Source organism: Anopheles merus, chromosome 3R (assembly GCF_017562075.2).
Source record: "Anopheles merus strain MAF chromosome 3R, AmerM5.1, whole genome shotgun sequence".
NCBI classification, from domain to species: Eukaryota; Metazoa; Arthropoda; class Insecta; order Diptera; family Culicidae; genus Anopheles; species Anopheles merus.
Window position 1 is genome coordinate 44414204 of NC_054084.1, and position 25154 is coordinate 44439357.

General features: G+C 39.1%; 1 protein-coding gene across 8 annotated transcripts in view; it reads left to right on the plus strand.

The window, feature by feature from the left end:
* Nucleotides 1-3205: 3205 nt before the first annotated feature.
* LOC121596845 overlaps nt 3206-25154 on the plus strand; it is an 83371-nt gene continuing 61422 nt past the window's right edge. Inside the window, exons 1-3 of one of the 8 annotated variants that reach the window (XM_041922138.1) lie at nt 3235-3414; nt 4895-4956; nt 19061-19451. In XM_041922138.1, coding sequence (XP_041778072.1) covers nt 19388-19451 — 64 coding nt within the window. In that variant the 5' untranslated portion in view covers nt 3235-3414; nt 4895-4956; nt 19061-19387. Of the gene's footprint in view, nt 3415-4894; nt 4957-19060; nt 19452-25154 lie in introns of all 8 variants that reach the window. The other 7 variants (XM_041922141.1, XM_041922142.1, XM_041922144.1 and 4 more) reach the window with 7 other exon arrangements.

The following is a 25154-nucleotide window of genomic DNA, read 5'->3' on the forward strand; positions in this document are numbered from 1 at the left end:
TCGTGCTTTACTTACGTTTAAACCTAATCTAAAATATTACCTAGGAGTATATAGTTCTTTAAATTTTTACTTCTATGAAAAAGCTACGAAAATAATGTTAACATCCTAGCTGTGATGTACACTTCATACTCAAATTCTTATTCATGAAAATTTGCTCAAATGCATATTTATCGTCCTATAAATATTATTGCGATTCTAAAAAAAAAACTTATAGTAAAGTATAGTAGAGTGCTATTTAAATTATCCCTTCCAAAATAATACTGTTAGAAGAAGTAATATATTTCTTAGAAACTGATAATTACAAAATATTATGTAACTTCTAAAGTTGCGAAAAGTGGATCTTGAAGCATCTTGAATTTTGGACACAAGCTTTATAGTCCTTCTACAATATGTAGTACTAGGAAAAACACGAATATACTAAACTCTATGATTTTTACCACGTTGAAGACAAAAATTTTATATATTTTCTTCTTATAACAACTTTTCTTGTTGTAGTTATTCTTATAACTTTCATCAAAAATGAATAATAAGGCATAATTTGAGTTTATTTAGGGCATCTTTCTAAACCACTATTAACTTTCAAAATCAAAACAGTACTTTTTAAAATATTGTAGTTGAAAGATGCTCCATTCATTTGCCTAAATATGAAGGATTTGTAACATTTTTCAAGTTTGATATTATTTTCTATTGCAATCTATGGGATTTAGAAGGCTTATTTTGCCTTGCTTAATGTAATAGTATCTACTTTAAAGCAAAAATACTCTTGGCATTGAAATCTAAAAATAAAAAAAAAGATTTTCAACCCGGTCTGCTTTTACTGTGCTATGGATGCACGGTCTATTCAGGGCTGACTGTTGACGACTGTACCACGAGACTGGCCCTGCTGATTTTAATGATTGAAAATAAATGTAAGTTTCCTAGGACTATTGTTCGCAAGAATTGGATAATTCAACAATTATAGGATAGAGGATATTAAAGAGACCATATAAACAGAGAGCTTAAAGTTGTTCGGGATTCATTTATATTCATTAACATATTGTCCTCAATCAAGTGTAGCTAAAGTTAAATGTAATGGAGACATTTCTTTCGCAATTAAAATATTGCTTGAACGTCGACCATGGATAAATCGTAACACGAGGAGTAACAAAACACGAGGAGTGAATAAAAACAATTTATGTAAAAATACCTCATCTCTCATCATACAAACACTATTGTGTGTAGGTTTATCCCTTCCTGTGATTCTGTGCTGGATGATTTATGAATCAACTAATGGACGGAAACTACACAAATTAGCACAGTTCTAGCTTCATGCGGGGTCCATTCCAACAGGCCATGTTAACTGCGGCGTTGAACCGTGGCACACTTATCACTACATTCAACATTCATCATTTCATGTAGAAATCTTAGGTATGAAATTCCCTATGCCCGTTTGCATTGCCGATTCTTTCCGGAAAAAACGAGAACAATTTTGGGTCTGGTGATTGAGGACACGCTTTTCGTGTGACGGTCGACCACATACTAGCAAGAACGATCCATTTCTAATTTCCGAAAAGCTTCCCTGCCGTCGCGTCTGGACATCGAGCGGCGGAAAATGAAACGAAAGGATTGAGGAATAAAATTAATTAATGTTTGCTGTCAGTCAGTCTAATGGCTTAAGCTAATTTCCAGGTTGTGACACACAAACATACCCTTCCCAGACACGTGGTGTCTGAGAGCGTTTGAACGCATGAGTGAAATTTAATTTTATAAGTATGTTGTAATCTATTCTCTATATCACGCTTAGCAGCATAGTTTGTGTGCGGTTTGCCGAGACGAGAAAAGTTAAATTTGGATTCAAAGGGAGAAATAAAGCGGTGCAATGGTATAAATTTGAATAGAAGACAGTCGATATTAGCAGCCCAAATAACAATACGGTAGAGTTGTTGAATGCCTTCAATGTTGCAATCTGATGATTAGTTGATACATGTACAATTTGAAACACAACAAGTACATTTTGAGTATAGTGTATTTACATACATTTTGAGGGTACATTTTGAAACACAATAACTAACATCCAACATAGAGTAGTACGTTGGCTATACGGCTAATGAATAGCAAATTGCAAACTATATGACTCGTTTGTGACATATATGACTTCAGCCAAATTTGCTTAGTATGTACGATATTTAAGTGTCTGTGGTCGGCACAATATTTATTTTCGTTTAAAGTATAGAATCCGTCCGTTCCGTTCCACCAAATAAAAAATTATGAATCATTTCATACAAATTTTACATGGGCATTATATGTTCAATATTGTTTTCGAATAAAACCGTAAGCAACTCAAATTTAAAATAAACACAATGTTCCCAACAAACATTGTTAAATGGTGAGATTTAAGTTTAGATAAACAAATCTTCCTCATTGCTTTGAAAGTTTGTTTTCTCCAGTTTGTTTCCCCTATTTTTCCCCTACTATATTTCACCCCCGTAATTTAAATGTTCACAAGCTCACATTTTTCATAATGCACAGCCTTACATTGTATCATACTTTGTGAGCAAACAGGATTAAAAGTCCCTACAAAGGGGAAGTATTAAGTTTTCACTTTCACTGTTGTCTTGGAATTTATGACTGGACTTTCTCATGTCTAAACGAGATTCCTCATGAGTAAGTTTGTTCACAATCGCGTGATGGTTTGTCGTGTCACTATGGTGACTCACCGAACACCGTCTCGCTACTAGCTACGCTAGCGAAGGGGAAAACTCGTGTTATGAATCTCGGGTGCCTGAAAACTCACCAGATTCCCCATGGAAATGTTTCCCGCTGGTGAGATGTATGCAGCTTCCTAAAATATCTCACCGAATACCGTCTCACTACTGGCTACGCTAGCGAAGGGGAAAACTCGTGTTATGAATCTCGGGTGCCTGAAAACTCACCAGATTCCCCATGGAAATGTTTTCCACTGGTGAGTTGTATTTAGTATCCTAAAATATCTCACAATGGCATCGGTGTCACCAATACTAAAGTTGGCCAATAAAATTGAACATAACACATGAAAAACAATTCGCAGCATCCTAGTAAGAAAGTTTCGATTGCATGTTTTCTCGAGAGATGCTCTTCGCACGAGCAAAGAGTAAAATTATCGGTAACTCAGGAGGTAACCCACGCGCCGAATCCAATCAAAACAGGATACAACACCCCAAACACGACGGCATCGTAGCCAACGCACGGATGGAAACAACCGCGCGAACATTCGACGTCTGAAGCGGAGTCAGTCACTCGCGGATACTGCATGCGGTAGGATTCGTATGTTTTGTGTATTTTTGTATTGTTCGTACATCTACGCCAGGATAGGTGCGATGGATCCAGATGTCATTGTGAATGGTTAGGGGCATGCATAATCTTAGATGTTTTGATGATGGTATTACTTACCGCAATGTAAGTGAGAAAACCTCTAAGTGTGTGTAATATATTATCTGTGTGTAGTGTTGCAAAAAATAATGAGAGAAGAAAAAACTTCTCTATTTTCATATCAAATCCTTCCGAAAGCATTTTATTCCGGTCCAGTGCGGTGTATGTGTGTTGAACTACGGAGCCGACCTTTATCTTCTAAGTCTAGAACGACTCTGCCACATAGAAAATCCGCCTTGTCCGGATCAGTGGATGCCTAAAGTAGGTAGCCAAGCGAAACGAGCTTTTGAAGAGTCGGCCATCCTGTCTGGCCGCAGAAATGGAATCGTCTGGAATCCTTATCATTCAAATCGCACGACTGCCAGCAATAACAAAGTAGTGCCTGCTAACGATAAAGAAGCTTCGGGGCCAACGAAGAGCAATCCGAACAAACGAAAAAGGACAACGTTTATAAAATTGTCTATTTGATTTAGATCTTCTCTCTGAACGGTTTTGTTTCGGCTCGTTGTTTCGCATTGATGCTATCGTGGTAAATGTGTGAGATTGAGTTTGTTTGTATCGGTATGGTGCTTTTGAAGGTGTATGTAAAAAAAACGTGCGTGCTAGCGGATTTTTTCTTCTTGGATTGTGTTCTTCGAATTGCGCAAACCGATACTGTGGCATTTTACAATTCGGTGGTTCGTGGAAAACGAGATAATAGTGCTGAAAGTGTTTCGAGTAGCCGAGTGGGAACGCATCTAAACCAGAACAAAACAACGACACCGTGGATGGTTTTGCTAAATTCATTCAATTCTTCTGCTAATCGGGAATCGGGTGAGCCCGTTGTTGCGGTAGCACATGGTGCACGTGATGTTACCAAACTCGGTGTTTATTTTCTGATACCGTTTTGTCATTCTTTCGTGCAAGATTTTTCTTTATTTGTGGTCGGCATTTCACGCCATTGCAATCGCTTTTTCCATCCCGCCATGCTGCTGCAAGTGATTCTCGTCCTACGGTTTATCGAAGTGGTAGGAAATGCAAAATGAATAATACATCTGTCAGTTTGCTAAGCTGGGCCAACTGAAAGGTTTGTACTCGGCGTGCGCTTGTGTCGTTGGTGAATGCGATCCCTTCTTCCTCCCCCCTAAGCCCACCCTTTCTTCTCATACACACACAAACATACAGCACGCAGATCGGAGGAAGATCACATGAAGACAGACCAGCGTCAGCGAAAATCTGGACCAAAGCCCAATGTTCGAACTAATGAAATGCAGTTCACCACAGACGACCGGAAGAGAAGGGCGAGACAGTCGCGTTTGGTGACATCCGACAGTGAGTGTGTCCTTTGTGCCGGCCGTGATAGCGTTCCTTTTGGAGATGAGCAGAGTACGGCTTTGCTTTGTCCTGTTTAATTTTTTTTGACTCCCGCTGTCTGGCTTCTGCTTTTGACGCTACCGGGGCAATGCAAAAGCAGGAGCTGACGGTTTGAAGTGGATTTCAATTAACCCGGCTTATGGTTGAGTGATAGGTTTCTGTCGGAGTGGCAGGTCTTGGAAATCCAACTGTAAAATAGCTCCCGGATAGCAAATGGTAAGCATCAGAAGGATAGGGAGATTTTGTTAGATTTGTTAAATTCTCTTTCATAAATTATTATTTATTATATTATTTAATAAAAAAAAATTATGACTTTTCTATTATGGGTTTATTTTCTCTGACCACTAAGCGGAACAGCCTTATGAATTGATGGCAATTAAAAAGCATGTGAAAAAAATAATAGCAATCAAAATTTAGTAATAATAATATAATAAGAGTATTAACAATCAGCTGCAGTACTTTAAAATTAATTGTTGAATACCCTGTCACCTAAAGTCCTTTAGAACATTCTCAAAAGCATCAACAACAGAGCAGCCGAGTGTAGCAGATTACTTGAGTTACCTAAAACTAGCCGGTCTCATGGTACAGTTGTCAACCCGTACGACTTAACAACTTGCCCGTCATGGGTTCAAACCCCAAATGGACCGTGGCGCCATACGTAGGACTGACTATCCTACTGCTATGGGGTGTAATCAAAAGTCATTGAAAGCAAACCCCACAAGTGGTACTGGCAGGCCTAGATGGACAACGGTTGTTGAGCCAAAAAAGAAGAAGAAACTAAAAATACACACTTGAAATAAACACCCAAAAATATATCTTATTGAACATCGTAAGGTTTTAGAGAAATTTAGACCTAGGGGATGTAATAACTCAAAAAGCATTGACTTAGATTTATAAAAATAAGCACTTACGTCTTGTTTGGTAACTACGTCAGTTAAAGTAACACTTAATATTCATAATAAATTGAAAACGAGGGTCCTATTAAATGAAAACAAAAAGGCGAGTAAATCTCCAAAGATTTGAGAAATTAAATCAGCTTGAATTATTTCTCATAACTGACAGTAAAAATAATGGAAAAAATGAACTTTGGAAGATTGACTGTGGTGTATGTTCTTCAGCATTAAATTGATTCTTCTTTTCATTAGTTATAGCTGAAAGCTCACTTGCCCATAAGCTGTTTTTACAATTTCAGTTGCCGTAGGAATCTGCAACACATTTTATGACTAATGATTATTTTACTAAACAGTAACGATCATGTAAATTTAAGGCCGGCTAAAAAAAGATAATAGATACTAAAACAATGAAAATGCTCTGTCAATATGCATTATTTGATTTAAAAAAAACAAAGTATTAAAATCAATATATTATATACTGTCTTTAAGGTAATCGTGAAAAGTCAGTATGAATACTGACGTTGGAGGATTATTGCTGTCAGCATCAAAATCAAATTTTTTGGTTCAAATCTGACATGAGTTCATAACCATTCTGCAAAACTCACCTATACTTTTTTGTATCTCGTACCGTAAACAAAAGTCATAACCAACCGCACGCGGCTTTGGTAATGATTTACGGTCACTAAAATCAGTCCCACCGGCATTATATTCGATCCGCTTGACCCCTCCGCTCTTCCTTGCCAGGGGACCGAGAAGTCGTTTGGATTTGGGTCAGATCAATGACAGAGACGATATTTTTTCCTCCGTTTTGTTTCATTCTTGATTGCGGTCTACGGCGGCTCAACGAAGGCTAATAATTCTGCTTCAATCTCTGCGAAGGAGGAATTACCCAAACATCCAATGGCTGCTCTGTGATGAAATGGTGCATGTCCCCATTAAATAACGATATAGCATAAATTCGATCAACAGAAAATAGTACGATACGTACAGAGTTAAAAAATTGAACCCATACACACGCACACTAAAATACATCACTTTTTAAGAAGATATTAAAAATGAATGCATTTACGATGTATATTGCGAATTAGAAACATATTTCATGTTCACTACCTTGGTGCTCTAAAAGCAAAATGTATCGTTTTCTAATGAACATAATAGGAGTTTTTATTCAGTTGATTTTTTGACTGTATGTTTACTAGGGTGTGTGGAGGAGAAAGGCAAACCTCAATCATTAAAATGCTGTCTATCTCATTGTGCTGTTATTTGTTTCCCATAACCAATTTGCGATTCCATTTGGATGGAAAATTATCAACAAATAATTCTCTACCACGCTCTGGTTAAACTTTCATTCTAACCACTAATCGTACTCTTGTTGGAGAAATAGATACCCAAAATCATTCTATGCTGTTCGTATACATATTTGATGCTTTCTTCAACAGGCCACATACCATCTACGCTAGTTACAGAAGAGTTCAGGATTAAGGCAAGAGAAGCAAAGCCAGATGTACAATCTGCCCTTTAATACAAATCAATCGTTGCTTTGTTTCGCTTGATGAGATGGGTTAGCTAGACAATTGATTGAATCCGAATTAGGCGATAGATGGTAGCGGATAGGATTGGATTGGGTGCACTGGAAAGGCCGCAAATAATCTGAAAGATTGTTCAAATAATAGAAAAACAAGACAAAAAAATCACAATACCGCAATGAGAAGAAAACAGAAAATAGAAGCCCGAAACCATTATGGTAGATGATTGATTAAGGTAAACATCTCCTTCTTTTGGCTTGTAATTTAATAGCTTCCTATGAGCCAAAATGCATGAAAATTCGTACGGGGGTGTACACATCGATATTACTGAACGCATAAGCTGCGCGTTGGTCAATATTTGCAGAAAAAAATGCCACTGATAAGTCGTGTGCCTTCTCCCGTATCAAGCAGGAAAAATTTGCCTTGGAGTTGGCATCATTGTAAAGACAATAAAAATAACAATAGCCCCAAAACAAATCAGGGCGAGCAGTGAGTGAGCAACATGGAATGCAGAAAACTAGCTATAAATCATCATTCATAACAGAGACTAAAGATACCCGAACATGCACAAAATACACACACACACATAAACGAGCCGTTGTCCACCCATATTGGGTGTATTTTGTTTTGTCCTTGGTTCAATCGTTTTCGCAGTTTGTGACAAGACACAAGAGTTTTCACAAGGCTTACGTTTACGCTACGGGTGGATCCCTGTGTCAAGGAAGCAACGCAAATGATGCGATTGAGTCGTAACGGAGCGACGCGAAGACCTGCTGGTGGCGAGTTTGGTTCGAGATTCATACGGCAAATAATTGATTCTTGGCACGTAGCTACGACTACGGATTATTGTCATTCGTTATCCTGTTCTGCATGGTCCTCCTGATGTGGGGCAAACAGTACTAGGACCATTGAGAAAAGAGGGACGGAGAGAGAGTGAGAGAGATAGAGAGAAAGATATGATATTTTTCCAACTACCCTCACCGAAAGAAAAACATAGAGGTGGAAACTTTCCAAAATCTCCCGTCGTGAACGTGTGCTGCTGGCGGGGTGCGATTGAGTACGAATCCTGTTGCTAGTTTCGAGGCCATATTCTTTCCTTTTTTGTGTAGCGCACTTTATCTTATTTTTCCTCGCATCGGAAGCGATCCTGGGCGATCCGTAACGAGTGCCAAGAAAGAAGAGTCGTTAGTTTGTCCGATTTTTTGTTCGCTCCCACTCTGCTCTGTCATATTGTAGTTGTTATTTTGTGTTGGTAATGCGCGCGCGAGCATGCCACGGGGGTTCGTGCGGAATGCGGCTAGTCTAACGAATGCCGCTGGTTGGGACGTAGCTTTGAGCGCTTTAGTCAGACTGCAGCATCATTTATTCGCGTCAGGATAATGAGAAGGAACAGCGATTCGACATTCATTACACGCGGCGTTCCGCTCGGCTTTTTTCATCTTCTTCCTTATATTCATTTGTGAGGCTTGAGCTCTTTGTGTTGATGGTTTAAGAAAAAAGGGGTGTTCGGGGATGGTAGAAAACGATGGTGGCGTACAGACCAACGGTGGTGGAGCAGTGGAAGGAAATGTGATATTAATGGTACATTACGTTAGTTTGTGCTTTATGGTTCAACCACACGCCCGCAGAAATGGCTATCGAGCTGTTTTTTTTTGTTGTCCATCTCAGCCACCATCAGCTGCGGGTTTTCAGCTCGGATAGTTACAGTGCGTGTCATCATTTGTCATACGGGTTCTTGGGGGCAGCTGAGATTTATTAAGAGTCTTGCTGCGAATGCTGTGGGTGCTTCGTACACCTCAAAATGAAAGTATGTATGTTTTGTTGGGTAGAAAAAGGTTTAGTGCTCCGGCAATTTCCAAGGTGAATAATCCCGTGTGATGAGTGTTTCGCATAACTGGTGAATTATTGGAACAGATTGGACACTTTATGTCGTCGCATCCAGCACACCAGGTTCAACATGTTAAAAAAATATTGAATTTGTATATTATGTTATCGTAAAGAATGGTGTTTAGGTCTTATATGCGTTTTCAGCGGTTCTAACTATTTTAGCATACTTTTTGGAGCACTGAAATATCTTACAGAAACGCTAATAGGTTGGAAGTTGGATACACCCACAATATCCGCATTCGATTATCATTCAAAAAAAGTATCTTTTTAATATACTACATTCATGATATGAAAGAATTGATGAAATATTTACCAAAAATCAAGGAAATGGTTGATTTTAAAGTTCTTGGATGGATTTAGTTGCGTTTTTGCATATTCTTTGTCAAGTGTGTACATTGCACATCAGCTGACATTTCACATGTCAAATATTTCATTTCGCTCTGTATTTCATTGTTTGTGGCCATACGGTATCACTTTATTTACAAAGAGATAATAAAGTATACCAACTTTGTCAGATGATGTGAAACCCTCTGTATTGTTCCTACGAAAGATGCTAATTTGTCCCATTAAAGCGTTCGAATGCTTTAGTAATAATGCACACCGCATTACTTAAACGCGTACTACAAGAATGGAAAAAATTAGCCCTCGAATGTTGCCCTCGAATATCAAACCTCCCTTGGCACAGACGTGCACTCGTGTTACTTTCCCTCCTAGCACCGATAAGCGAACCCACTCAATCGGGTAAACGTAGAGAGGAGAAAAGCTGAGCTTTTTATCTTGAAATACTCACCAGTACACGGCTGAGTATACGCCATCCGCAATGGGTCGCCTATTAAGGGGGTAATAATTGGTCACAAAACCTGAGAACCCCCACTCTACCCATACCTATGCCCACAGCTTGTTCTTAGTAAATTGAGCACGTAGCGCGTAAGGGATTGTCGTGCTCATAGTGAGGCGCGTTTATGCGACCACAAACGACGGCTTGCCAATTCCCTGCAAGCTGCTGCAACTGAGACGAGATAAATGTTGAAGAACGAAAAAAGTGGGAACAGAATCAACACAAACATACCTACACACATACACATTTATACATTTAGGCACATGGTTTCATGGAGTGCAGGGGCGCTAGCATGTGCTTCACACGTGACGCAATTCACAAGATCATGCTGCTGTACGGAGGATAATGTTGCAATCGTATGAAGAACACCTTTGTGCCGATTGTTCCCTGCACGTCCTACCCCAAGTAACGCATAACGCCTGGTCAGATCGTTTTCTCATTACCCGTACCAAACCCGAGCACCATGAGCTGCTTTTGCGAAATGGAACTGATTCCTTGCGTGTCGTCCCTTCGTGTTCAGCCCAGCCGGAAGGAACAATTTCTTGTTTGCAGAAACAGCAAACGGAAGCTGCTAACAGACGATCTTCATACAAGTCATGGCGAGTGTGGCGGGCTTTGTTGCCCGATGCTCCGATGCTGACGATGTTCACAGTCGACGGTGTCTTCGTCAACGGGAGCTAACAACGTAATCCCTTAGCAAAGAGCGTTGGTACGCTTGTCAGACAAGGCCGGGATGCGCGTCTGCCGTCAGCTTCATCAGCATCATCAGCATCGTCATGAACAACAAGCTGCAGCCAGTTTGATAGCAGCAAACGGTGGCTCGCTTTCTGATCCTGTTATTGCAGGAAGCTCACAAGGGTACACCGGGAACTGTACACCAACGTTCGCACCCATCCGCTTCTCATTTCGTCGAGCAATCCGTCAAAGGCGAAGCGCATGAAACGTTTCAATGTCGAGGTAAAATCCCGAAATAAAACAAGCTCAGCCAGTAGGTTGTTGAAACTATTCGAGGGCGTATGAGAGATGGACTGAATGTGTGTGAGATAGATGGAGAGCGAGTGAGAAACCTAACCAGCTGGTTGGCCTGGGTCGGAAGCAAATATTTTAACCTCATGAGCAAACTTTGATATGATTTATGCATCCGTTTGCATACTGTGGGACGGGTGCCGGCATCGTGTTTAAATGAAAACGATGGGTACACTTTCAATCAAACCAACCTGTACCAGCAGCAGCGTCTGCTGATTGCACCGTGGGAAACATTTGCTACAAACACAAGGAAAGACATGGACCAGAGAGAGAGAGAGAGAGAGAGAGAGAGAGAGAGAGGGAGAGAGAGAGAGAGAGAGAGAGAGAGAGAGAGAGAGAGAGAGAGAGATAGAGATGGGCGGTAGAGGCACCTCTGATTGGGAAAAGAATGGAGGATGGAACGTTTCTGTGGCAGCCGCACGTGAGCCAAGGCTCTCGTTCGTCTCGCAATCGAAAACGGAAGGCAATCCTTCGTTTGGATAATTTATGGAATGCCAACTATTTCCCTTGCACCATTCCGATGCCAGAGAGATCTGTTTGAATAGCGCCTAATCTATTCCAATTTAACCTCGGCTGCCAGGTGAGGTGACCGAAAAAGGACGAAAAAGCCATCGCTTGTGGGCAAAGTGCACAGTGTCTGGCGGTGGCAAAGCGTGCAAAAGGTGAAGAAAGTTTTTCGACTCAATCATGAGAACGATGGCCATGGGCAGCGACGGAGCGGCCGACGGGGAATGGAGGAATGTTATTTTTGAGGCGCTGGAGCTGATTAAACCTGTCTCCTGCGGGTTTGGTTGCTCGATTGGGTGTACATTGGTGGCTTGCAGTGGCTTGCAGTTTGGGGATTGGAAAGGCCGTAAATGTTTCGTAGTCTGGCAATCATTTGGAAGAACAAATTGGTTTTATCGATCGAGAGCTTGTTCAGGGTGGTATGAGAGGCAGCGTTTAATTGTTTATTTGTATTCTGAAGGGAAATAACGAAGAATAAGGAGTGGGTAAACGATTTGCAGGTCGAGATGCACGATAGATACTTACATCTCAAGGGGTATCGATGATCTAATGGTTCAATTATAATTGAAACAGCTCAAATTTTAATAGTACACGATTTAAATTCAAATTATGCGCTATGAATTCATTGAGTACATCGGATGAAAGTACTAAAGGTATTGTTGAATTGGCCGTAGCAAATGAAACAAATGCAAAACTTACACTATTTTTATCTACAGCTGGTGTTGTTTAAAACGTGCTGTTAATAATAATTAACGTTAGATTCGATCTGTCGGTGTTATCTACCGTGATTCCCGACAGAGCGCGGTACAAACGCGTAGTGTGGGAAGCATCCGATACCGATCGAGCAGAATATTCCCGATCGCTCAAAGGCTCCCGAACGTCGTGGCTAAGGCAATGACCGAAGGCCACTCTTTCGCGGTAGCCCGAGTCAAGCGATTGATTTTTAGCGTCGCAATAAAATAATAATATAGACTGCTTAAGAAAACGCTTGTTTTTTAATACCAAATACTACTATGGGCGAAAGAAAGAGTGCTGTTGCAATAGTTTGCAACACGTGCCTTTTATCCTAACCAGCAGCACAACAAAATGCAGAATTTGATGAAATGTGACGCGGCGCGCTCTACATTTTCTCTTGGAATATTTATTGCGCTATCTAGTCGTAGTCCTCACAATACATTCGCTTTCAGTGTCTTTCATTGCAGAATGTTATTCCGTGTCAAAATAATTCCTATCTCTAACGTAGTTGTATGGAAAAACTCATCACAATTATGCTTTCCGTAAATCGCTTTACACAATGTACAAAACAAACGCAGTGATAAGCCTTTACCTCTAACCAATCCCATTTCAACAAAGAAAGAAAGTCAATCATCGTCTGCAAAACATATTTTTCATTGCCATTATCCATGAACCGGTTCCATCCTCTTCATTTCACGCTCACGAGAAATCGTTACTCATGCCAACAACTGGTGTCTTTGTGGGTGGTTCCATCGACCGTGGAACGAACAAGGACCAGGCGCCTCCGTCGTATACGAGGCTTCTCCTTCGCATTTTTCGTTATCACAATCACATCCATTATTGAATTCGCCACAACCATTGGAAGGCGAGAGAGGCAAGCACTGTCTCGTTTGCTTGCTCTTCATCACACCAAACAGGTAGCAAACCGTGTCTCCTTTGACAGTGTTGAGGACGCCTTACCGAAGTAGAGATATATTATGCCATCAACAGCGAAGAGTTGCGAATGCTCACACATCAACCGGCAATGGCATTGTATGGCAATGTGAGAAGCGCACAGTTTGCAGCAGGACATTTCATTCGAATTCAACAAGGAACGTATCTAGATCTTACTTTCTCACCACTGGTTTTCGAAGATGCGTTACCAAAATATCAAAACATCATTTGTGGCGCGTATGATTCGCATGGTATTACACGCAAGTTCAGCAGCGAGCAAGTAGCTTGTGCCTAACTCATTGTGTATGTGTATGAATGGCAAAATGTGTGATGAAGCACACGAAAGGATTGTCAGTGCATCAAGGATAAGGCGCTAAAAAGGCGTAAGAGGAAGCTGCTAGGAGTTTCTGAGAAAAGATAACATACCCTATACCTTTTTCGTAACGACACAGTGTACGATCGATGGCACAGGGTGTATTCGAAGCTATATAGATAAAGATGGTTGGGTCGTTTTCTTTGTTCAGTTTCCGTTCATTGTGAAGTTTTAGGGCGGAAAGTTCGTTGGTTGTTTGCTTCACACCGATTCGCAGTCATGGTTCGTTCCGGGTGTTTATAGGGTTATTTATTTTTCTCCGTTGGACCATGACTAGCCGTTTCTTTTTCAGCTATGTTTTGTTGCAGAGCAAAGTTGAAGGAAGCTTGAACCACCAGCCAACAGAAATGGATGAATGTACTCTTTGCAGGCGGTCTTCTTACTTTCTTATCGCTTGAACAATATTGGTTGGATATTATGTACTATTTTTTAAACGTAGATTTGAAATAATGCCACAGCCATATAGGGAAGAGGGTTTGTGCACTTATGATGGGGTGTATTTTATGCATCGTAATGCCATTTGAAACCCATCTGAAAATATTTTCATTGTCAAGTTTTAGTACTTTTTTAATGGTAGTAAGCTAAGGAGGCCGTCTACAAGGAAAGAGTAGGTGTGGTAGGCCCAAATTGAGGTGGCAAGATGGCGTGGAGGCGTCCGCCATTAAGGCCGGGATAACGGACTGGCAGACGAAGGCGCGGTTTCGGACACTCCCGAGGCAGGCCAAGACCGCAAAGCGGTTGTAGCGCCGGATAAGTAAGTAAGTAAGCTAAGGAGAGTGTTCATCTGTGGTTTTTTCTTCGTGTTTAATATTTTGCATCGTTACAGCATTCGAAGACTGTTAGTCATTTGTATCGAGAGGATTGAACTTAAGAGCGATAGCAGTAGTAATAGGAAAAGAACAAAAAGAAAAGAAAGCTTAACACACGCTTCCTTGCAATCTAATTTAGCGTCCTTGCATCTTAACCTATCGATCACTAAAAGAACTGAATACTTGCTATGACTAACTCAGTGATTGGCATCGTTGCTGAAGGAAAATAGGTATTGATTGTATGTAGCGCGGTTCGCCGAGGATTGCAAGATTGAGTCGATTAGTTTGATATGTTAGATATAGAACTATAAAATCAGGGAGAGCAACTTGTTTTGATGTTACTTTTTCACCAACGATTTTTTCATTGTTTAACTTTTCTTGAACCGTTGACATACCGTATTGCTTGGAATTACGGATGCTTAAGGCATTTTTGGCTGGTTATGTTATCTTACCAATTCAAATTTAATCGGTCTAGCCTCTGCATAATTCACATAATTAAAGCAAACCTTCTACATTTGAAAAAAAAAAATAAAGGTTTGTACTATTTTAAAACATTGAGAAAAATCATGAAATTGCAACAATATGTTGATCCATATTCCGGACAGTATCGAGCTCATGTTTCAAATTACGGACGTTTTGATTCAAATTCCGGACATCCTAAAAAAAACATAAATAATATTCACATTCCCACACACTACACCTTTTGAGTTTTTACTTGTTTTGAAGTCCGGAATTGGGGTCCGGAGTGAAGGAAATCTTCTGAATCGACAGGATGTCGGATTAACTGACCACCAGGTTTGGGTGCTGTTTTTACTCTGGTACTGTTAGTTGCATTGAACTGAAGTACTGCTTCGCGAATTTGAAATATTTCTCTTACGACCATCTAGAAATTTGTCGCTGCTATCTTCAAATATCGTTGTTTTCATGTAATTATCACTCTGTAAATAAATATATTTAAGCAATCAATCACAATTTCCTCCGACTGTCCGGAATTTTAAATATGATTATCTTGTTTCGAATTCTAGACCGAATTAAATACGATGATAACAATCTTGACTATCTATTCGGCTGTATTTCAATGCATTTGAACCAAATGAATAGAAATTATTTAAAAAAATCACTTTAGTAGGTTTGAAGCAATACTGCTAAGAATGTATCCAGCGATGAATTGACCGACGGAAAACATTTATGTACCGTGCCAAAAGGGCTTAATAGGCGTCAGACACATTTTCAATTGATACTAGTAAACCATGGTAGTTATGTACAATTATAAAGCGGCAAGGCCAGAGAAAGGATATGAAGAAATTGTTGTTGAATAAGTGTTATCAATAATGTTTTCCGTTTTGTACTTCTGCCTGCATGCAAGCAAAATATATTTGTATAAGGCTTGAACGAGGGAATATAAAAATTACTCAAATTCACCGACACAACCTCGCTAATGCGGCATCTTTCTCTGTGCTTCAAAAAATCGTCGTTAAAATTATCGATTTTAACTGTACTCGTTGCCATAACATTGATGTTAACTTCACAATTGAATTGGGACAAATAAAAAACTCGAACTAAATAAGTGTCAGTATTTCTCATACCATTTATCTCAAATCTCCAAAAATTACTCGGCATAACTTGCCAGACATTAATGCTTCCTTGAAATAACTTGAATAATGTATCCTTTAACCTTGTCTCCCCTTAATGCATACAACGTTTTATGTGACACTTGAGCAAACATTCAATTAAAAGCTTCTTTTCAAAATATGCACTGCATGACGTGTACTCACATGCCACCCACAGACTTGTCGCACTTAATTCTTCGCTTCTTGAGATGTTTCGCTCGCTTCGGTGTCAAACATGATTTCGTTTTACGCGGGCGCAGCAAATTATACTCCCGTGTTTTGATTGAGTTTGTTAAAGTGAAGTTTGTGACAGATTTTCCACATCGTAGCTAAAGCATAGGATGACAAGCACAGCATCAAACGGGGGTAGATTTGGTAGTGGGATAAAACTTTTCACACATCCATCTTGCATGCGCTTGCCGGATTCTGTTCGTTTTGATGCGAGAAAAGTTCTTTATCAGCCCTCGAATTTTGTCGATTCGCTTAGCCATCTTCTTCCAGCGCAACCTGTTGGCGTTTATTTTTAAAACTTTGCTGCTAGGGTGGAGGGTAGCTACGAAAAAGATAAATGCCAAAACGTGGAACAAAATCACGCGGTCTGTTGCTTCAATTTGATTCGCCTGAACGTTTCATTGCTCCGACCGAGACTACACCAAATAATCCTTATAAGAAGAGAAGCAGACAAACCAAGTCACCATTTCGGTGGAATACTAAGTACAATCTTTCTTCGTCATACCATTTGCGCGTACCGAAACCCTACCCGGCTCAAGGTTTCGGGCAGAGTGTGTTTGCATATGGGTACATTTTCTTGACTTTTATTTTTCACCATCCATACATCCACTCGCTTTACCCTCCCCCGTTGCTATTCCAAGCACGTCGGCATGGGGAAGGCTCGATGTCAGGCATTCATTAAATTGTTGCTGAATTGTGTCGCATAAGAGATTAGAATATATATTCCATGTTTAGGCCTTAGCGACAGTTTCGGGGAAAAAGTTTTGACAAGCGCACACGTATACAGGGCCGGAATGTCTATTAAGCATACCAAGGGGTTAGTACCAAGGTTGGCTTAAAAATTGGTTTAAATTTTTAATAATCCCAATTGACTTTCGCCTACCATTCTGTTACGCAGAGGGATAACATATTTAAACTTTCTCCGAAACATTATACAGGGTCGATTCAAAGTAGGAGCAAAGTTTAGCAAAAAATAAACCAAAGTACTTACAGTTTTTACTCACCACTGTAAAACATCCCACCACCGAATGATAATCCCAGTAGAATGGCAAAATCTGGTCCGCTGTCACCAAAGGATCATACCAACGTTTCATCTTCTTGCTTCATACATGCCCAAGGCGTTCATGGGAGCGGAGGGGCGAGCACAGAAGGGCATGAATAATCAAAACGAGCAATTTTCTCGTGTAGGAAATCGTGAACACCAAGTGATTTTTATATGTAAGCGAAACCGTGGCACCTCATCATTGGAACCGGATTCCACGCGCGTGGCAGAAATATTCCATCTAAGCCTCGGGTAGTAATGATGTGTGTGTGTGTATGTGTGTGGAGAAGTTTTTTTCGGCACACGTGTATCTTGGCAGGCGAAAATTTCCCAATTTCAAACATGAATTATTCTCGGCCACTTATCATGGCGTGATGTAGGATTCATCAAGGCACATGCTTTACGTTTGAGTAAGTTAGTTGAGTAAAAGATAGGAGGAACGTTTGGTTGAAAGTAAAGTATTAAAGAGCTTATTTGGTAGTAATTAATGAGCATAAAAATTCAAAGATTTGATATTATGACTTTGGTCTATCACGTATTTAAAATCAGATTAACTTACAATGTAAAAATAAATCAATACAAATATTGGTATGAATTTTACTAGCTTTTCTATAACTTACTTTAGCGATATGGTTATGTAAGGTATTATTTCAATATGTACGTTGAACCCTTTTAATAAGCTCAAATAAAACAAAAATATTGCTTAAAGTGAACATCGTAGTTTTCTTAAATCATTTCTATTAATTGAAATCTTATTTATCGTATTATTTAAATTATTGAAATCATTCAAAAAAAAAAACGATGCCGATTTGACCAACGTTAAAAAAATGGCTGGCGCTTACCACAACACTGAACTTTTCAAAACAAATACAAATAAACAAATTCGAAAACAGGTCGACCAACACGTGAATAAATTTCCACCTCACAATGCGGCGCCACAAAAAGTGAACAAAAAGTAAACACTTTTCTCAATCCATAAAAAAGGCCCGACCGGTAGGGTTATTTGAGGAGATCGTTACACACACCCAAAATTGCAAAGATTCTATTATTTATTCACATAGCATTAATTGTATATGTAGAAAATAGGAGAATATGATACGTCCCACAAAAATCTCCTACTCGATGCTAATGATGCTCAACTTTGGAACGTTTAGTAAGAGTGAATGATAATTATCAAAAAATAAAAAAAAATAAATAAATAACTTAAACCACAATAAAGACTGTGCAGATCATCTCATGTGTTTCAAAAAAGTCAAAGAGTGCGATCCTATTGCTAAGCAACACCAAAACAAATCTGTGATTAAAGCTCGACAACAAAACCTTGCAGTCCTTAAATTATACTCCTGCATGGAACAAAGTATAAACAAAAACATAAAACACCATAACGTTGCTACCAGCGATGGGAAGCAGCAATGTAGCAGCAACAGGACCAGTCAAGTCAACAAGCTAACAGGGAATTCTCCGAGCTTTCCATTTATCGGGGTGAAACCAGTTTTGGTTAAGGTGGTTCTGGTTGCTTTCTCTCACCTTGCATATAATGGATCGTGTCCGGCCAACATTTCCTTCCTTTGCATCTTAGGTTGTATTTGTGGTGAAAATTTGTGAGTGCTTTATTCCATCCGTTCTTGTAGTTTGTGCGGGTGAGGGGATTTTTTTTTGTTTTTTTGTTTTGTTTTTGGAGACCATCGTATAACACTTGAAGCGTAAACTACCATCCCATCAGCACTCGTTGGCACTTCAGATTGGGTGGCAAAAGGCTATCCTTTAAAATACCCTACTGGTGCTTTCTCTATGCAACAGGATTATGTGCACCTCAAAAGTCTGTGATACTTCTTTTTTTTTGTGGTTTGATCTTCCGCTTTCTCACCATCAAAACGATTTAACAACCTGCCGCTTTTGGTGTTTTGTAGGATCATACAAAAAATGTGAAAAAGTGTTGTGAAACAGATTTGCAGTGAACTGAAGTTTGTGAATGCATCGGAAGCAGAACGTGCACCCAATGAGGTCAGAGTTCTGGATCTTCTAAACGTAAAAGATTGTGTTTGTGTGAGTGTGCCTGTGTGCATGTAAATGAGCAAATGTGAAACGAGTGAGTGCCGCTACTGCAAAAACGAGTGTACGTAACCCCTAGCCCGGAAGCTGACCGAAAATCATTCTGAACCATTGGTGAGTGTGGTGCGCGTTAGTGAGGTTCAGAGGGAGAATCCGAAAAAGAGGGTTCTCCCTTACTGTGGAGCATGGGATCACTTCCGAGCGTAATGGATTTACGGCTTCCCATACTGTGGTTGCTGCTGGCGGCAGGTACGTGACTCGATGGTTCACTTAAAATTCTTATGTGCTTCTTTTCCATTCGTTTTAACTGTTGTTTGTGTGCCGAATTCAACTTTGCCTCGACGAGTAAAAGAGATTGTTTCCAGTGGCCTGTCGAACGAAACAATGTTTTAAGTGAGAGTTAGAAATAAAATTATTGAAAAAAAATACATTTCATATTTTGTCTTAATGAAAACTACTAACTTGACCCTATGTGAACAACAATTAAAATTCAACAATTATAAAAATGGTGCTATTTTGTCGATAATAAAAACAAAACAACTTATGATTTTAACAAGTAAATTAAACTAAAAACTGAATAAAAATAATTAGTTTAGATTTGAGTAGTATCTTACTGTCCAACCATTTAGAATATGTCTGAAGGGCCGGCATTGTATTTCAAATATTTTAAAAACTTTTTGTCATTTGTTAGCGCCTGACTTCCGGAAACGGAGCAAATAATTAAACTTTCACACGGAAACAATTACTAGCACACACCATATACAATACTGCGCAGTACACTTGTCTGAAAAAATAATCTTCCATTGTTTCCTAATACCTTTTTTGCCCACATGCTTTAGGCATCTCAATTAGACCAACAGATGAAACATAAGATATAAAGAAAAACGAATTAATGCAGCACAGTACTAACGAGCAATCTGCCCAACCGTGCTTTGTAAGCCAGTGTGCATTCTACATGGAATAGTAGAGTACGCGCCAGTGTCAGTCAGCACACAAAGAGAACAAAGCGTATCCATTTTACCCACGCTTAACTGTGTACCGCTTTCGGACACTTGAACTTATAACGATGTGCAAAACTCAACGGTTCCATAAGGGTGTAATGAAGCAAGCGGAAGTGAGGAAACACTTTCATGCAAGGGATGCAATTCCACGTCAGGTGTGAAAACATGGTATCCTAATTGCTTCAAGATTATATCACCGCTTCCAACCTTTGGCTTTCACTTTTATCGCTTGTTCGCTCGGTTGGTTATGCTTTAAGCTCACAAGAAGACCATAGTTCAATGAGTGCTTTACTGGGATACTGTTTTTTTTTAATTTTGTTTGAATAGATTACTATAGTTTAAACTATAGTTTTTTTTTTTAATTTTGTTAGAATAGATTACTATAGTTTAAAAACAGTATGTTTCTTACTGTTTGAAAAAAAACAACTTATTTGCACACTTATAAATAGTATGATGTGAACTAATCTATAAATATGAATATTAAAATGGAAATCATTTTCATTCAGAACACGCAATTAAAGCTTTTCATGTCCAACGACAACATCACCTGTGACGATATCTTACAATTGTTGTCATTTTCGCTTCCTGAGCTGGATCGACTTTCCAGTTGAAGAAACTGAATTAAACCTACCATGCCTCGGTTGTTGCAGCACAGCATCGTATCACGACCGTTAGTTTTAATTTGCTTGATATCCTATGTAATTAACAATGTGCAGTGCGGCAAGACCGAATGGATGGGTAGGTAGAAGATCCTTTCTTCGATGCGGTTTGGATGCAACCAAATGTGCCAAACGAGCTTTAATATTTACACAAGCCAGGTCCAAGATTGTGCCTTGAACTCGTACGTTCTAGCTGAACCTGTGCCTTCTGGAGCTTTCTTCTTTCACATTAGTATGTCCATGTGTGTTGACGCCATTTAAGGGGCATCCAGCGTAGTAGTACTACCCCATAGCTAGGAGAAATTGGTTTCTTCATTCTTAGCTGGTAGCCTTTAGTATAAGCTTGCTAAAGCTATTGAGTTTTTACATCGGTAAATGATTGCAACAGTGCACATCGGTTCAGTGATGTGTAAACCGCAAGCATCATCACAGCAATAAGGAAGCATGTGGCAGCAAAAATAACCACCAAAAGGTACCACAGGCAGTAAAAAACTATCACAAGAGCCACCTACAATTTTCCGAGCTGTTCTGCAACCGGCAGTTTGATATTGTGGCTCAGTAGATGGCGCCGTAACACTCATTCTCCAACCTTTCATATCTCAAGTGAACGTGGGATCGTGAAGGTGTGAGGGTATTCAATGAGTGTTTTTGAGGCAAGCCGGCTAAGCGGGACGGACTATGAGAAGAAGAAAAACGTTTGGTTTACAAACATTACAGAAGCATCATACTATGTTTGCTTGGTGAGAAAAATTAGATCAGTACCTGGATACAAAGTATTTTTAAACATTTCAATTATTTGAATAAGAATTCGCTTGAATAGAACCCATTATCATTCATAAATAACAGAAATTGAAAGGTTTTTGGTAAAACAAATGCAAATCCAAATTTCAGGTTATTGGTTTTTATTAATTAGGATTGATGAGACATTTTTTAAATCTTCCTGCGCCTAAAAGAAGTATCTTAAAGAATGTTAAAATCAACATAAGATATAGTAAGTATAAAAAACAACCTTTTCCATACATATACAAGTATTTGTACGGTACTGTTATAGTCTAGATATGGTATATTGAAAATTACTTGTGAACACGTTGACAGCAGGATTAACTTTGGCTTCAGCAAGATACGTAAACATTCATAGAGTCGGAACAATATTACTCACTATGATACCAGAATAGTCGTATTACAAACAACAAATTCTTATGCTCTTTCACGTGTGCATGGTAATGTGATATAACTAAAAGGTTAATATCAGAAAACCATGAAAACATTCCACCATCTTTGCAACCTACAATGGTCAATCCCACATACTGAAAGTTGTAAGTTGGAAAGCTACACATTATTTTGTATGAAACTACTTACCTTTGCAATCAGGTTTACTATGCAGCAGGAGGGTATTTTGTGCACCTGACAGCTGCTGATAATACGATTTCTGAAAATCATGTTTGGCTAATTGTGGAAACTGCTAGAAAAGGAGGTCTTAGATCAAGCGACAAAATACAAAGTCCTTGGCAGATGAGTTAATTTGTAAGAGTGGGAACTCTTTGATCTGATTCATCCAAACGAAACGGGTTTGCTGATACATAAGTTCGAAATAGTTATTGTGTTTGTGACATTATGATTGACTGAGGCAGAATGGATTGATTTTGATGTTTTCTCAAGAAATCCATATCGCAAGAAGGAAACAATGTATTCTCAAAAGATTTTGGGTACATTTGAGATGGCAGAAACTATTATGCTTTGATTATCTGTAAATCTTGTTCTTCTAAGGATCTTGCCTTACAAATCTTTTCTGTTAATCGCCCTGCCGTAGAGAAAATTCCATGAAATTCAGAAATATAAATCATATATGGTTTTGCGTATTGTAATTAACTCATGTACCTACATGTTTTCTATACATCTAATTTTGGAAGCATAAAAAGATAAAACTTAATGAAGATCTTGAGACTATTTCACCTATAACGCTTCTTCTTGTTGGCGTAACGACCCCATACCGGCCAACACAGATTTCCTAGACTTATTGGTACCACGGACTAGTAATTTTTGTTGCGGGATTACTGCCAGGATGGGCATCGATTCTGGCTGTAATCGGGCCGCCGCATATATAGCAAACCGTATCTTAAGCCTAATATTCAACAGGTGATAGAAACTGAACAACAGATTGGCCGGTCGTACCACGAGACCACAAGTCGTCAACTTGTACAAATTAATAACTTGTCCGTCATGGGTTCAAGCAACGAGTAAACCTTGCCCCAATAAGTACGACTGACCATCCTGCTATGGGTAATTTATAAGTCACTGAAAACCAAGCCCACTAGTGTTACAGTTACGCTTTGACCAACAATGGCTGTTGAGCCAATGAAGAGAAAAACAAAAAGAAGTTGGTAGAAGTTAGGAAAAAAGTAATAATGTCGAAATCATTCTACGATAGTCGCCACATTATCATGTTCTTACATATCAGCTTCAGATATTAATTTGGTGTAAAGATCCAACGGTTGGCTGGCAGTGGCCAAAGCTAGAATTTTCTTTTTTCTGCACTCCAGTAACGGTGCATGCTAGCTGGGAATCGATAAACATCACCGAACTTTTTGTTTCTTTATCTTACTTCCCGTTAACAATTGTATTCCTCCGGCAGCCGTTGATGATATTACCTTTAATATCAGCAAGGTGAGAAATTCAATTTTCCTGCAGGGTCTTTTTTATGCTTCCACACTGTTTACAAAGCACGCTTTTGTTTACACTTTTTTTTTCTTTGTAAACCAGCGACCAATCAGCAACCATGGCTTTATTTGATTTTTGATCAATGTGAAATACGCCAGTAATTCGAATGTCAATAACCATTCTGGAATGACATCATCATCCTTCAATCATTAAATTGTCAATATTGTTTCCAAAGTTTTATTAAAGTTAACTGTGTTCAAGAGTCATCGTTCCCATTAACATTTCCAGCAGAAACATTTTAGTTGTAGGATAATCTGCAGGGTAAATAATTAGCAATGTTTTAACCTTTATCAACACACACAAAATCGTAAAATGTTTGAAAAATCCTCATATTTAGAATAGGCATATCGATCAGAACTAATTCAATAAATGTTTACTTACATACTTAAACAATGAGAATGAATGAACCAATGTTTTTTTTCTGATTGAAACATATTGTATCAAATTAAACTAAAAACCGAACGAGAATGAACGAGTATTCATCAAGTTACTAGTAAGTCTGTTTGAGCAAAAGTTTACACTCGTCCTGTCAACAAGTGACGTCCAAATTTTTTTTGTAAAAAAACAGACAATGAGAGCTCTTTCACACCGGACGAATGTGACAGTTCGCGCGTTGGACGACCGTAGCTCAGTCCGGCTGTAGCTCAATATATCGAAATAGGCACGAACTCTCGACGCACTCGCGAACATGAGAGTTCAAACGATTTGGGGCCTAACAAAAAATGTTAATATATGTTACATACAATTGTTTACTAGTGTTGCACACATTTTCATTAATCAAAACAATTTCAAATGACCTGTTTTTACAATGCTTTTGATTTTTGGTTTCAACGTGTAACTGCACCACGAACTGCCTAGTATTCATTCATACATTTTATGAATGAACTAAGTTCGTCGAACGCGCCAATTGTCACATTCGTCCGGTATGAAAGAGCTCTGAGACCACCTGGTCTACATACACATTGATTCTAGAATCCACCACCTGATGTCTTGAATACACCCTGGGATAAATGAAAACACGACGTTGTTTTGCCATTTTTTCGAGCAGGTACTCGAATCTAATACTAGCTTTGAGGCTAGAATAATCTAGGCTGAAAATTCCAGGCTAGTTTTATGTGTGGTTTACATGATGAGTGTTGAGTCATGATTTTACCCAAAAATGTCAAACTCCATATAAAAAAGCTGACTAGAATCGTGAATGGTCCCATTTTTAGTTTTGAAACCAAATTGCCTGCTTAAATATATTAATCCTAATTAGATCATCGATAGCATAACTTAGCCTTGATTTGCAATTCCACAACACTGGAATTGACTCATTAATTAACGTATCCGATTCCTACGCCGTGTTTCTACGGGCCGAAGTGCACCGAACCCAGCACGATTATGACAATTGCTTGCCAATGGAAAAATCGAAAAGAGACCTGAGCAGGACAGGAGATACATTCAATTTAACGCGGGCGACTGCAGGACTAGGAGAAAAGATTCGTAATCGTGATAATTTTCTTGATGTTTTGCAGCGTCAAAGAAGAAACAGTAGCTACAACAGCAAAACTGTAGCAGCAAGAATGCTAGCT